At 46.6% G+C, this 14166-nt stretch overlaps 1 protein-coding gene across 2 annotated transcripts in view; it reads right to left on the bottom strand.

The window, feature by feature from the left end:
- Positions 1–2834: 2834 nt before the first annotated feature.
- LOC147622332 (bZIP transcription factor 16-like) overlaps positions 2835–14166 on the bottom strand; it is a 41094-nt gene continuing 29762 nt past the window's right edge. The window contains exons 5-8 of one of the 2 annotated variants that reach the window (XR_015269684.1): positions 4286–4539; positions 4118–4206; positions 3788–3913; positions 2835–3258 (exon numbers count right to left, since the gene is read on the bottom strand). Coding sequence is in view for 1 of the 2 variants with exons in the window: in XM_086823433.1 (XP_086679559.1) it covers positions 3232–3258; positions 3788–3913; positions 4118–4195; positions 4286–4539 (485 nt within the window). In the remaining variant the exon portion in view is untranslated. The remainder of the gene's footprint in view (positions 3259–3787; positions 3914–4117; positions 4207–4285; positions 4540–14166) is intronic. The other variant, XM_086823433.1, reaches the window with a different exon arrangement.

Raw genomic sequence — 14166 nt, 5'->3', positions numbered from 1 at the left:
GTGAGCTCAAGGACCTCCACCGCAAGGTATTTGGCCAACAGGGAACTGGAGGCCATCTTTAGAGCTGCGAGAAACGCTCTTCTTGCCAGGAGCTTTGTCATGGCCTGCCATGGCTAACAATACAAAGCAGAAGCAACACAGAAAAAAGGTAGAAGCGGGCGGCAGGCAAGCCCAAAACAGGTCGCCTGGAACAGCTTCTAGGACGCGTGGATGACTGTGCACAGATCATCGTACAGGACAGTCTGTACAGTTTGTACGTCATACTGTACAGATGCTGCATGGTGATGCTATTTGTGAGTATCCTTGCACAGGAGAGATTCGTGAGTGAAAAGGGAGAGGTGGTCAAGCATAGATTGGGTTGCCAAGTGTAGGCGGGCAGCCCATACGCATTCTTCTTCTTCTTCTTCTGTGCAAGAACTTTCCATGGTCTCGTTTTCGACCATACCAACCATTCAACCCACCCTGCCATCCTCGGCAACCCTCCCGGTACAATCTTGGATGGGGAGACCATGGCAGATGTCCATGCTACAACCCATCGCCTTGGCCTCCCTCAAATCAGCAAGAACCTTCCACGGCCTCGTCTTTGACCACATCACCCATTCAACCCACCCTACCTCTATCCCGAAGTGTTTGACAACACCAAATCTTTCAAGCCACAAAGGCCTCTTAGCTCCCTTGTAGTTGTGGACACAACCATGCACTAATCCACTGCCATGCCTCTAAGAAGCTACTTATCTCAACTCCCCAAAAAAAAGGGATGTCAAGTAAATGTCAAAGAAAGCAGCAACGAGAGTAAAAGAAAGTAGTTGTGTTGGAGAAGTTTTTGTTTAGAGAAGTGCATCCACATGGGCACACCTTCTGCCGATTGTCCATGCACGTCACCTACATATCTCACACAATTTTCACTCCTCGCATCTCACAACATGCACAAGCACTTGCACTTGCAACTATCCTCGTCAACACCAATCCTCCACGTACATCTTTGGATGGTCAAACCATGGTGGACACAAGCCCTTGTTGTGCCAAGATGTCTTGAACCACCATCTACCCATGCCAATCCTTCATGGAGTCCTGACACTCGTTCCACAAACACAAGGTATAAACCACTTCTACCAACTACCTCATGTTGAAGGATCCACACTACTTCCACAACCAATAGAGGCCTGGCATAACACACCTCTACATTGCCCATCACTTCCCATGCCACCTCGACAAGTTGCCTACCATCAAGGTTGTCCATCCCTTTGCCTTACATCATCTGGTTGTAGATAGCTCTTCCTTCACAATCTGCAAAAATGCCCCTTTGGCAAGGAGTATTTATGTGTGACAATGAAGGGAGGACGCACGGGCTAGCACACACCCACATTGGGAAGCTTTAGATTGTGTCTCTAAGGCAAAACCCAACAACACGTGCTTCAACAAGACTAAGCTAAGCTCTTCACTTGAACATCAACTCCAACAACTAGATTAGATATATCTAGATTTATTTTTCCGTTGTTTTTAGTTTTGTGAGAAACACTCTTATGAGGGTGCTTCTCTCTATATAGTAAAGTAATAGAACATTGGTTAAAAAAAAGTCACGTATGTATGTAGTTAAAGAAAACTCTCTTGTAGTAAAAAAAAAAGATAATTTTTGGAGAAATGTATTAAATATTAAAAAAGAAAAAAGCTGGCTGAGAAGCTTAAACATGAAAGCTTGTACAGAACAGAAAAGAAAAGAAAAGTGACTTTATAAGCTTAGATAGAGATAAAAAACAAAGGTTGTTTAAAGCACAAGGCTTGCACATGCGAGAAATTAGTAAACCATATATTGGCAATGAGCAATTATTTACAATTTAGGCAAAGCACAAAAGCCTGATAGCCTTTACGTTTCTTCAAAGGGATCTAGTTCTTTCACAGTATACTTATTTGAAATATATATGATTTGATATACCTGTTTATGCTGGGACCTTTTGTTTTTACTTGCAACCCTCCCTCCCTTACCTATAATGATCCTCCCATAAAAGAATTGATCGAGACCCCATTTTCCATTATCCCTCACAAATGTATTCAAATTGGATTGGACAAGTACTAGAATTGTAAGAAAGCTAGCCTACATAGTTAATGATGAGCAGATTTGAGCCCTAAATACAATAACCAACAAAAATCTCATAAAGGAGGAGAATCATTAAAGAGAAGGCACACTTTTGTCTATGATACTTTATTTGGCTTCATGGGGAATGTGCAAAAGGAAGGAAAGTCCTATGAAAAAGCATAGTTGTAACATGGAGTAAAGGGAGAGAAAACCACCAAAGAGAAGAAACAAACTCTTAAACCATACTGTACACACACAAAACAAGAAACCACACAAACAGAGATTATCCAAGAATAAGTGGAAAGCATGAATGTGGATGAATTTACTTCATCAAACAAAGAATAAGTGGAAAGCATGAATGTGGATGAATTTACTTCATCAAACCCAGAAATCAAGAAGAATGAACAATTAGGAGAGACATGCTTACGACACACTGTCACTTTCTCAGATTATCTAGGGAAACAATGGTCCACTTGTTCAGTACTCAAGAAACAACACAAGAGGCATTGACACTTTCCTTCAAATCGTGCAGAACCAATAATACTTTCCTTCGAATTGTGCAGAACCAATAATACTGATCCAAAACTAGACACTTGGTCATAATAAGCTAGAAAACCCTGATGAACAAGTGCACCATATATATGAAACATTGAGCTTAACAACGCACTGCAAAACTTTCTTTCTTGAAGACCAACTAAATGGAGATAAAGATTAAACTCAACACACTTTGAAACTTTCATGGAGACCACTCAATATATCAATGAAGACCAATTTATGAATGCTTTGAACAAAGATAGAACCTTCTGCATAACAAGCCTGGTGGTGTGTGGTGTGCTTGCATGACTTACCTACATGTTTTTTTTCAGTCCACCTTAACACGAGGATATAGGTTAAACATGATCAGGACTACATAATGCTCCTAAGGAAACAGCCAGTTGAACACGAGCACAGGTTCAGAAGGATCTTCCAGAGATGTCTAATACAATCAACAATATACTTTATCCTCACTGCTCAAACTACAACATATCATATCCCTCAAGGATCGATCACTGTATGGAACAAAGTCACAATACAATGTCATTTCTGCACTTACATATTCACCTCTATTCTTGGTGGTACACTTCACAATTCTGTCAATCATTGGAGCGCCGAGGAGGTCAACCTTGTATCTCGTGAATTCGTTCCTTGAAATCCAAAAAAATTGAAAAAATTATTACTCAAAATGTATCCAGGTGACTTCATTGGACCTTACAGAGCATTTTTCATCGCTATAATTGTCAGCAGTCCCTTGCCCGAGGGGCTACCGTACCACACTGAAGGGGGCGTGTTACATACCTAGTACTAATCTTTAGGATTAGTGGTCTAATCCAGCAGGGTTAGGGGAGCCCTAGGATAAGAGGAAGTAGGTTGATATAGGCGGCTAAGGCTCATGAGCCAGCAGCCTTAGCCGCCTATATCAGCAGCTGCTTCCTCTAATCGTAGGGCTCCCCTAACCCTGCTGGATTAGACCGTACCTAGTACTAATCTTTAGGATTAGTGGTCTAATCCAGAAGGTTTAGGGGAGCCCTGGGATTAGACTACTAATCCTAAAGATTAGTACTAGGTACGTAACAGGGCGTGAGTTCAAAACCCAACACCCATAGTAGATAGTATAAAACTCACAACATAAAAAGCATGCATAGCTGTTAAACCAAAAGAAGAATATCTACTTACAAGTAAAGAACTGTTTTCGGATGAGAGCTTCTTGTATAGGTCCCCAAGTCTGTTAACCTCGAGTTTGAGAGAGTCGTTTTCAGCTGTCAGAGATGCCACCTTTTCTGCAAGCTCTTCGTACTCAAACTGCCATTTTCAAAAGCACAAAGAGTGTAACCATTTTCTCAAGTGCTTGAACCCTTCCAAACCTTCTTAGGTTACCACTTGATAATGCATCCATGTGGTGATAAAGAGCTTCATTAGGCATCCATGTGGTGATAAAGAGCTTCATTAGCACCACCACACAATTGTTAAACCTTTAGGTGAAGCCTAGCCTAAACACTGAAGTACCTGTTTTCGCATTCTCGACCGTCTCGCCGACTCTCGATTTGCCTGTTTCCGCTTCTCTCTCTTCTGCTCCCTATCATCCTGCACATGCTCTATGTCTTCCATTCTCAGTAATCAAAGACATGCTCGCCCAGCCCTCTCCCCAACCTCAATTTTCAAAGAGAGAGTTACCTGCACCCACATCTCTGCAGAGCCTCCTCCTTCACTACTGGGACCACTGAAAGCCATGGTTCCAGTCACGGGAGCAAGTGCACCAGAGACACCCACAGATTTTAACACTTTGTGTCCAGAAGGGACCACTGAACCACTCCAATAATCCATGCCAATATTTAGGCTTGGTGTTGACAATACAGGCTTCTCTGGGACCATCATATGTGTGGTCGACATGGGTGCATTTGCAAGCACTCCATTTCCCTCGGGGTGTCCTAGATAAACACTCATTGTTCAGACACCATTGCCTTCTAGTCCTAAATCAAAACGCATAACTCAAATACCTGGATTGCCTCAACTTAAAAACTAATCAGATAAAGCAAACCCACTCAAACACATTAAGCAAAAACAGTAAATGTGGCATAAAAGCATGTTGTATTCAGTAAAGGAGAGGATTGCAAGAGAGACCAGGGAGAGTGTGTGAGGAAACCACATCAGAAACCAAAAGAGAATCATCAGTGCCAAACCTCCCCAACCCCCACCCACACCAAAAAAAAAAACCAAAAAAAAAAACCAAAAGTTAAATGGTGCAAGCCATCACACACCTAATAGCATCCAAGACTTGGAGTGCATGCATTAAACAAAGCCTTTTCTCTCAAAGTGTCTCCTCTGCCAGCAACGAAGTGTTAACCACTTTGGTTAACATGGAGCGCTTTGCCAACACCAATCTACAATCAACAATCATATATTTATAATGTCCAGCTTAATCCCATCAAAGATGTCTTCATTACGTCATTGTTATATAGTAAAAGCATCTTTGCCATGTTGTAACCATCTAAAGTATGCCTACACATCTTGGGCATCAAGCTTGTATCACGAGGAAACAACAATAAGGTTAAGCCTATATAAAAGAGCTAAAACTAGCAATGGCACCCTCGGGTCACTTACTCTCAGGCGAGAAAAGGCTCATGAAGTATAAAAGCCAACTCCTCATGATTGTCATACTTCCCATTTGTGCAATCAATTGAGTGTGTTCTCTCTACTCTCTCTCCCTTTGCAACTTTGTGTGGATATGTTGATGCTTAGGGTTTGGGAAGGCAATGCCATCCTTTAGATCACACATCTCGTCTCTTATCTTCTCTCCTTTTCTTCTTCACCAATCACAACATCTACAACACGAGGAACTGCCTCGGTGTAATAACGAGGCGGGAGGATCACTTGAGAAGCGAGCTCTCGCGAATATGATTTGTGGTAAGCTTCCCAACAACCCTTACTCTAACAAGGCTTAAAATTTGGCATCGTTGGAGAGCACTATTAACCTTCGCTTTGTGTGTACAGTCTCCCATGCCGCATGCTCAGTACCGACACATTGAGAAAAGCATACGGTTTGGTGTTGTTATGGAGGTGTTATATGATTTTATTTTAAAAAAAATTAGAATCTGTTAAAAATGGAAAAGTTCAAGCCAAAGAAGAGCAAGTAAAGATTTTGGTCGAAGGAAAGCAATTCCAAGTTCTTCAGTTTGTATAGTTTATGTTTTCTTTGTTTTTGCCTTCAGATTCAATTTCAATTAATCTTAGGATTTTTTAGAATTTTTAGCATCAGATAGCCAAGTAGGTTTGAAGTAGGAATTAGGTTAGAAATTCTACACCTTTGGGCCCAAAAGGCAAAAACTCCAAAATTATGCTCTTGAGTAGCACTTCTATGTCTATAACAGTCTGTGCCTGCACTTCTTTTTTTCTTTCCGGAAGAGAGATCCTACTAATAGTTAACATTACAACTCGCTCAACGTCCCAGCCACGCTGGTGTCATGAGCTACAAGATCATCTACGCGGCCCTCTGAAGAGGGCGACGAGCACACTCGACCACAGAGAGTGGAGGGGCTACACTGGAGTCCTCCTGGGAAAGGCGGCCAGAACACGATCGACGCCGAAAGGGAAGCTTATGGAGAGCGCGGATGAGAGGTGCCGCCGAGGGGTCCAAGCAGGGTTTGAACCCAAGACCTTTCGGTCCTAGGCAAACACTTTACCACTTGGACTATCACCTCTTTGGCCTGTGCCTGCACTTCTATGCCCGTAGAAGTCATAATTCTATGCCCACTGTGCAACATAAATTTTTTAATCTATTTTTGACTGACCACAAGGTGCTACATGTCAGGATAATGTAGAAGTCCACACTTCTTTGCCCATAGAAGTCCACACTTCCACAGCTGTAGAAGTAACACTTCTTCACTCCAAGAAGCCCACACTTCTACGCTGTGTATGACCAGTTCAGACTTTTACGCCTGTAGAAATCCCCACACCTCTTCGGCAATAGAAGTCCCCACACCTCTTCGGCCGTAGAAGTTGTCACACTTCTTCGCAAATGACATGTATAAAATCTTACTTAGGCCCTGTTTTGCGCCCTCTTTTCCGCATAGCACCACTCAAAAACACACGTGCACTTACCAAGAAAGACCAAGGGTTTAATCCTCGCACAAGGAACCACAAGTACCCCAGATGGAAGAAGGTTAGAAGACCTCTTTCACCAAGATGAAGAGGACTGTCAAGGAAGATGGCTGTCCGCTGGGGCAGAAAATACTCCACTAACTCCGCGGCGCTGTCGTCACCACCCAGTGTGGGATGCTCTACCTTGGGATTGGGGCCTCCAAAGGGTCCCATCTAGTGGTTAGCCCACTAGTTAGCAAAGCCAGTGACAGCTATGAGGGCTGGGGATGCATGGTCTGGGACGCACATGCTTTGTGGGCACGGGCTTGCTAGGGCTGTGTTGGTCTCTAGTGCTTACCACTGCATGTGGTTTGGAGCCTACGGTTGGGTGGGGGTGGCGAGTGCTAGCTGACTCCTATTCGTCTCCCTTGTTGATTGTGGTCACAATACTTCGTATGCAGTGTCGCAGAGCTATGGATGTGCTTCTGTGAGAAATATGTGCTACTGCTGTAAATCTGAAAACAGAGAATAAAACAGCATATATATGTAGACAGTGTCAGAATACGCAGCGGAGATGATGACCAAATCTGGGAACACGAGCAAACGCAATGCAGAAAAAAAACAGCACAAGAGAGGGAGAGAGATAGAGGCGTGTAACTCTGCTCTATAACAAAGAAGAGAGGGACAGTGTCAGAATACGCAGCGGAGATGATGACCAAATCTGGGAACACGAGCAAACGCAATGCAGAAAAAAAACAGCACAAGAGAGGGAGAGAGATAGAGGCGTGTAACTCTGCTCTATAACAAAGAAGATCCCGAAAACAATACTCAAGTGGCAAGGGGCTGTGGGGCCATATTATATGGCCCCCAAACAGCAGTCGGCCTGCTGTAGGCAGCCGTAGGACTCCAGAAGTGCCCACGACTGTAATCACCAGTCGGCCTGCATAAAAAGGTCCATGACCTGTCCAGACCAGTCGGCCAGCTCCACAATGTGAACACAAGCATACTGATGCAGTCGGCCAGCACCTGGGTCCTGCCATCATAGGGCAGCCTCCCATGCCAAGAAAAAATAGGGAAAAATGGGGAAAAAATATGGGGAGTGAGGAAAAATGAGAAAACACCTACAATGGGCGGGCACACCCACAACAGAGGCCCTGGTGTCCACATAAAGACAGGAGATGACTTCCTCTCAGCTCCTGGCTGTGAAACCAACCACAAGGAGCTAGGGTGCCACCTGAGCAAATCCTGAGATAGCGACTTCGTGAAGAGGTCCACCGTACTGTCCTCTGTCGAACAGAACTCTAGCAAGATGTCATCAGCAACGATCTATTCACGAACAAAGTGCCTCTGGATGACCATGGGTTCTTCCAGTCGAAGCCCAATCCTACAATGCAGCCTCTGCAACCTCACAAGCAGCCCGAACCATTCTACTTTCTGAGTCAAAGAGGCATCACACTGCTCACAAGGATCAACACCTGTTATGGTGCAAAGCCAAGTCCTAGAAACCTGCTGAAGACCACGCAAGGCCTTCTGAAACCTGTTGACTACCCCCTTTGAATCCGGAACCACAAAGCCTGGAGAATCCACCTCCTTTTGCAAGTAATCAACTGCCACCTGCCTAGCTTTCCGAGAGGTCCCCGTGGAAAGAACATCCTCATCTACAGGAGTTTCTTTGTCCCGAATACTACGAGACATCAGAGCATAAGTTACCTATTCAGTTTCCTCTGACTGACGAACACAAGAACCACCAACATCAGTACTGGAAAGTTCCTGCCAACTGCTGCCATCATCAACTGGCAAGCTATCCACCATCTGGTCCCGGAAAGCCTGCACCTGCAGCGTATCCACACTTAAGTGGCCATTACCAGATTGCCACTCATCACAAACCTGAGGACCTGGGAGAGAGAGTGCTGAAAACTTGTAAACTCCATTCTCCACTCCGCCTTCCCAAACCACCTAGCCTGTTGCTTTGTCCCGAAGAGCAACAAAATGCTCATCAAACTCCACCCGTACGCCAGTCTTGCAAGCCTGATGCACTGACAACAGATGAAAACCAAGTGACGGAACATACAACACCTGGGAGGAATGCTTCCCCCCTCTGCCATCAGGAACTATCTCCAACCTGCCCTCACTGTGAATTGGGATAGTGGATGTATCCCCAGTAAGAATGTGACCAGAGTACCTGTAGAGATCCTGTAAATCTGAACGGGAAGGAGTCATGTGCCTGGAAGCACCACTGTCTAGAATCCACTCTCGAGTATCCGTTGCGGAGAATCCTCCAACCTCCTCCCTGCCTGAAGAAAATGAAACATCGGTGTCCATCACCTCCAGGTGCACAAAAGCCGGAGTCTTCATGATTGCTGCTGAGGAATCTTCACCCTTCTCGGTCTTCCGCTTGGGACACTGCCTCCAATAGTGGCCTTTCTCGCCACAATCATTACAGGTCCTCTCTGCCTTTAGTTTCTCATGGTCAGCGCGACGGACTTCTTCTTAGAAGACTTCTCCGATGAAGCCTTCCCTTTGCCCGTGGTACGGCCTTTCAACCGTTGGCCAATTAAGGCCTGTGAACCTCCACCCTAAGGAGGGTTCGTGAATCGTTCCTCTTGGTCCAAGACCATGGGCACAAGCTCCTCCCACGTGATGGTGCTGTGCCTGCCACTGGTAATCAAAGATGAGTAAAATGCTGAGTACTGAGCTTGTTAATATGTTCCCGCATCGTCAACGACTTTGCAGGGCTCATAACCCGCATCTGTACTTCCAAGGAAATCCTCTTCATGGGCGATACCCTGTTGTAAAGAGAAGCCAAATGCTGCCATATACCTCTGGCCAACGTCATATGCTTTACATGATTGATTACCTACAGTGTGCAATTGAGGAAGATAAACGAACGGACCTTGGCGTTGACATGATCCTACATCTGTGCATGTGCCTCCCGGTCTTTTTTCGGATCGACGGTAACTCCCCTTCCTCTACTTCCGGCCGTGGAACCCCAATGACGATGAAATCAGCAAGGTCGTAAGACTCCAGAACAGATTCCATCATAACCTTCCATATGCCGTAGTTGTTCCCGTCCAACCGACGGTCCATCGGGAACGTGAGGAGTGTAGGGATATTCACATGCCTCTCGGCCATCTCTAACAGATCTGCCATTGCGAGGATGTACTCTGAAAAAAGGGTGGGTGGGTGGGAACAAAGAAGAACTTACACTTGCAAGTGGCTGTCCAGCAAATCAACCCGACGTCCTCTTGCTTCTCCTCTTCCCAAACAGTCCCGTACAGTCCACCAATCAGCAACGCAACAGTCCCCCTCTTGCTCACACAAATGCCAAGAACTATCTAGAGCCTAGGGCTCTGATACCATGTCAGAATACGCAGAGGAGATGATGACCAAATCTGGGAACACGAGCAAACACAATGCAAAAAGAAAACAGCACAAGAGAGGGAGAGAGAGAGGCGTGTAACTCTGCTCTATATACACAAAGAAGATCCCGAATACGATACTCAAGTGGCAAGGGGCAGTGGGGCCATTTTATATGGCCCCCAAACAGCAGTCGACTTGCTGTAGGCATTCGACAGGACTCCAGAAGTGCCCACGACTGTAATCACCAGTCGGCTTGCATAAAAAGGTCCACGACCTGTCCAAACCAGTCGGCCAGCTCCACAATGTGAACACAAGCATACAGATGCAGTCGGCCAGCACCTGGGTCCTCCTGCCATCACAGGGTAGCCTCCCATGCCAAGAAAAAATAGGGAAAAATGGTAAAAAAAAATACGGGGAGTGAGGAAAAATGAGAAAACACCTACAATGGGCGGGCACACCCACAATAGAGGCCCTGTGTCCACATAAAGACAAGAGATGACTTCTAACAGACAATAGACTGCAGATGATCAAGAACCTGAATATGAATGATGGTACAGCACAAGGGAGGCCCCCAGCCAAGGCTAAAACAATCCAAATGGTGGTGTACATGGTTGTACGTGCAAAAGTCTCATCAAAGTCCTCGCCATCTTTCTGAGCATAACCACGAGCAACAAGGCAGCTTTGTAGTCGGCCAGGTCATATGCACTATAAAAGGGCTCTTCTCATTGTTCACTTGTTGTAGCCGATTCCCGTGCACATAGTTCAACACCACTGTTGGCTATTGCCATTGTAAAGCTTATTGTTGTTATAAAAGGTGATCTTGTTCAACTCTCTCCATCTCCTTTGCTCTCTCTCATTGTTGTACTTTTATGCTTCCGCCTATGCATTCTCCAACATGGTATCAGAGCTCGGCCTATGTGGTCTTGGGCGGTCCTAACCTCTGTTTGATCAAGGTGCTCGAATTGAAGGAGGGTGTTGGAGGTGGCACTTCTCGTAGCTACTCTCGGGTTATCGCATGATTGGAAGTTGTGGTGGATTATCCTATATGCAAGAGCATGGGAAGTTGAAGAGCCATATATAGGGTGTGGTGGCACCTTGTCATAGATATCTCCTCCGGCCAGTTTTTGGGGGGAGCAACGGTTGGGAGATGGGAGCCCAGCCGCCAACGTTGCTCAGTGCCCTAGGGTGGGGTGTGTGCTGCTGCTACATGACTTTGACATGGTATCATTCTGTTACGACCCTGTGTTTTTCTCTGAACAACAAGCAGGTGGGCATGGGCACGGGATGGACAGTGTGAACAAGCATCAGTTTGGATATGAAAAGGAAACCCATATGTGTGGCCAACCCAAGTGTGAAAGGGGACAAAAAGGATTTTTGAGTTTATAAGGTTTTTGAGTTTATATTAAAAAAATATTATATTTGAAGTTTGTGTTTTTGCTATTGGCTTTTTGGAGAAAGCAAGCGGAATCGCGTTTCTGGCTATAAAAGCGAGGGTGGCAGATTGTGGATCATCGACGAGTGCCGGGTGGTGGTGTTTGGCGCTTCTTCTCATCATTGGTTGGCTGGTCATAGGCGCACGGCTACTGAAGGCACCGCTGTACGCAAGGTAAAGCGTTGGTTGGGGGTGCATGACAGTAGACAGGCGCAAGGGCTGAGAGAAGGCATCAAGGGTGGGGATGCACGGCAGCAACCAGTCGCCAAAAGCAAGTCTCAAGAAGGCGTACCTTAGGTGTGGGAAGGCGGTGCAGGGGATGGGCACGCAGCAGCGAATCAGGCCAGGTGCTGGCGGTCGTGGAGCAGGCCACATGCATGTGACAACCAGGCAGGCGGCTTTCTACAGCATGGAGCACGCCGCATCGCTGGGGCATCTCCGCAGCCAGACCGGACAAGCTTAGACCAGCATGATGGAAGCAGGTCTATGGATAAGCTCACTGGATACCCTTCGCCCCCTTGTATACAACACTTATTTGTTACAGGACAGCAGACCGCCTCTGAGGACACTACGCCTTCTGAGCCTCGACTGAAGGCACCCGCACCAGCCGTGAGACCGCTATCAATCCCTCCACAGCCAAGGTCTCTTTTGAGTATGGCTTATGTGAAATAAAAGTTGAGGCTCTCCTAACAAAGAGAGCAAGGGGTGTTATGAAAAGCGCCTTGGCTAGCAAATGGAAGGACTTGGATCATGGGACACAACCAAGGCAGACTTGCAAGAAGAGCGAGGGTGCCATGAGAGGTGCCGGCTAGCGAGTTTTGAGCCTTGAATGTGTATGAGGTCCTCGAACACTTAGCTTGAAGGCTTTTTGAAGACAAAGATCAAGGGTTAAGATTTTGCGAATGGCTCTTGACGCAGAAGACATGGGGTAAGGCTTGCTAAGCACTCATGTGGAAGTCCTGGGTGAAAGCTTCAAGGGATCCTATTGGTAGAGGATTCTACAAGTTGTACTTTGTACTCAAATTTTGATCAAGTAAAGAAATACCGCAAGGGGCGCCGCTGCGTTTTGGGGCCAATTGGTGTCCTTGTACTATTTGCAGGAGCACTCTAGCTCCCCTTGTTTGTTTCTTTTTCCACGTCCCCATGGGTGATGAAGTGTTTTATGTGCGACTATTTGTTTCACCGCCCGTCAGATTTCTCAAGGCCGGTTTCACATTCACTTAGGTTCAGGCTGCTCGATCCTGCAAACTGCTCGTCATCTTCAGTTGTGCTTTATGTTTTGCTTCCATAGCTTCCCCGGCTGCAGATCAGCATATACGCTGGCTGCGTTTCACTGCCTTGCTGCGTTTTCTGGTCCAGCCAGCCCTCTTGCTGCTGTCGGCCAGCCCTACAGGCTGCGTTTTGCTCTTCAGAAGCAGGTTGTGGAGTTATTAGCTGCATTTTCTGTTTCAGCATCAGTTGTGGTGAGCTTCTTGCATGTGGGGTTGCCAGACAAGTGGCTGTACATCTTCTTCCTCCTCCACGAGTCCCTACCCTTCCGGTAGGAGGTTCCCAGTGGTTTCTAGGACTGTTTTGCTGCTGTCCAGCCTCTGTCTCTCTCAGATTTGAGAGGGGGCTGATCGGTTTTGGAGCCTCACTTCGTTGTTGGAAATCACTTGAGAGGAGTCTTGGAGAGCTGCATAGTCACAGGGGACGGGAGCTTGGGACGCTGCAGCAACGGGGACAGAAGGGGACGGACGGACACCCCCTGGAGGCGTCCCTCACAAGGGACGGGGGACGGGGACAGTTAATGGCCGGGACCACCCTGTGGGGGGGCGGCAGAGAGCCGTTGCGCTCTGCAACATTCCGTTTTCTGGCCGTTTTTCGACTGTTTAAGTGGCCGTTTGGGGACGTCGTCTCCTCTTGGGCCTTGGCACTTGCCTTGGCCTTTGAGGCTTGGCCCTTGCCTCTCTTTCTTGCCTATCTATATAAGAACAAGCACACACACACACTTCCTCACACACACCTTCAAGCAACTTTCAAGTCTCTCTACTCTTTGGCACTTTGCTCATTGCTCAAGCTTCAAGCGGCAAGCCACACTCTAGTGACTAGTCTCTAGTCTACTCTGTCTAGTCTCTCTCCCTCAAGCCTCTTCCAACTTCCAAGCCTCCACACAAGGCTGAACCACTCTAGTCTCTCGAGTCTAGAGTCTACTCTCTTAGCTCTACTATCTAGTCTCTCTCCCTCAAGCCACTTCCAACTTCCAAGCCTCTAGGCTGTCACACAAGCACTCTTGTCTCTACTATCTAGCCTCTCTCCCTCAAGCCTCTCTCCCTCTCTCTTGTGAAGGATTTTCACCCTCTTGGTCCACCAACACCATCACCCCCATCCTCAAAGCCGGAGATCCACTTGATCCTAATAACTACAGGACAATCATGATTGGCCACACATCGGCCAAACTCTATGGATCAGTGCTAGAGGCGGAGCTCAATTCATTTGCAGAGAGCCAGGGATGCAGAGCCTTAGGACAAGCTGGCTTTCAGAGGAGCTACTCTACCCTTGACCACATCTTCACCATCCGTGCCATCATCGAGGAGGGTAGAGCACGACACCAAAGGATTTACTGCTGCTTTGTGGATTTCCGCAAAGCTTTTGATACTGTACCCCGAGCCCGCCTCTTACACCATCTACAGGAGATCGGAGTCCC

Source organism: Cibotium barometz, chromosome 29 (genome assembly GCF_041138505.1).
Source record: "Cibotium barometz isolate CiBa-2024 chromosome 29, ASM4113850v1, whole genome shotgun sequence".
NCBI lineage: Eukaryota > Viridiplantae > Streptophyta > Polypodiopsida > Cyatheales > Cibotiaceae > Cibotium > Cibotium barometz.
The sequence above is the reverse complement of the archived record's forward strand: the minus strand, read 5'-3'. Positions and strand labels throughout refer to the sequence as shown.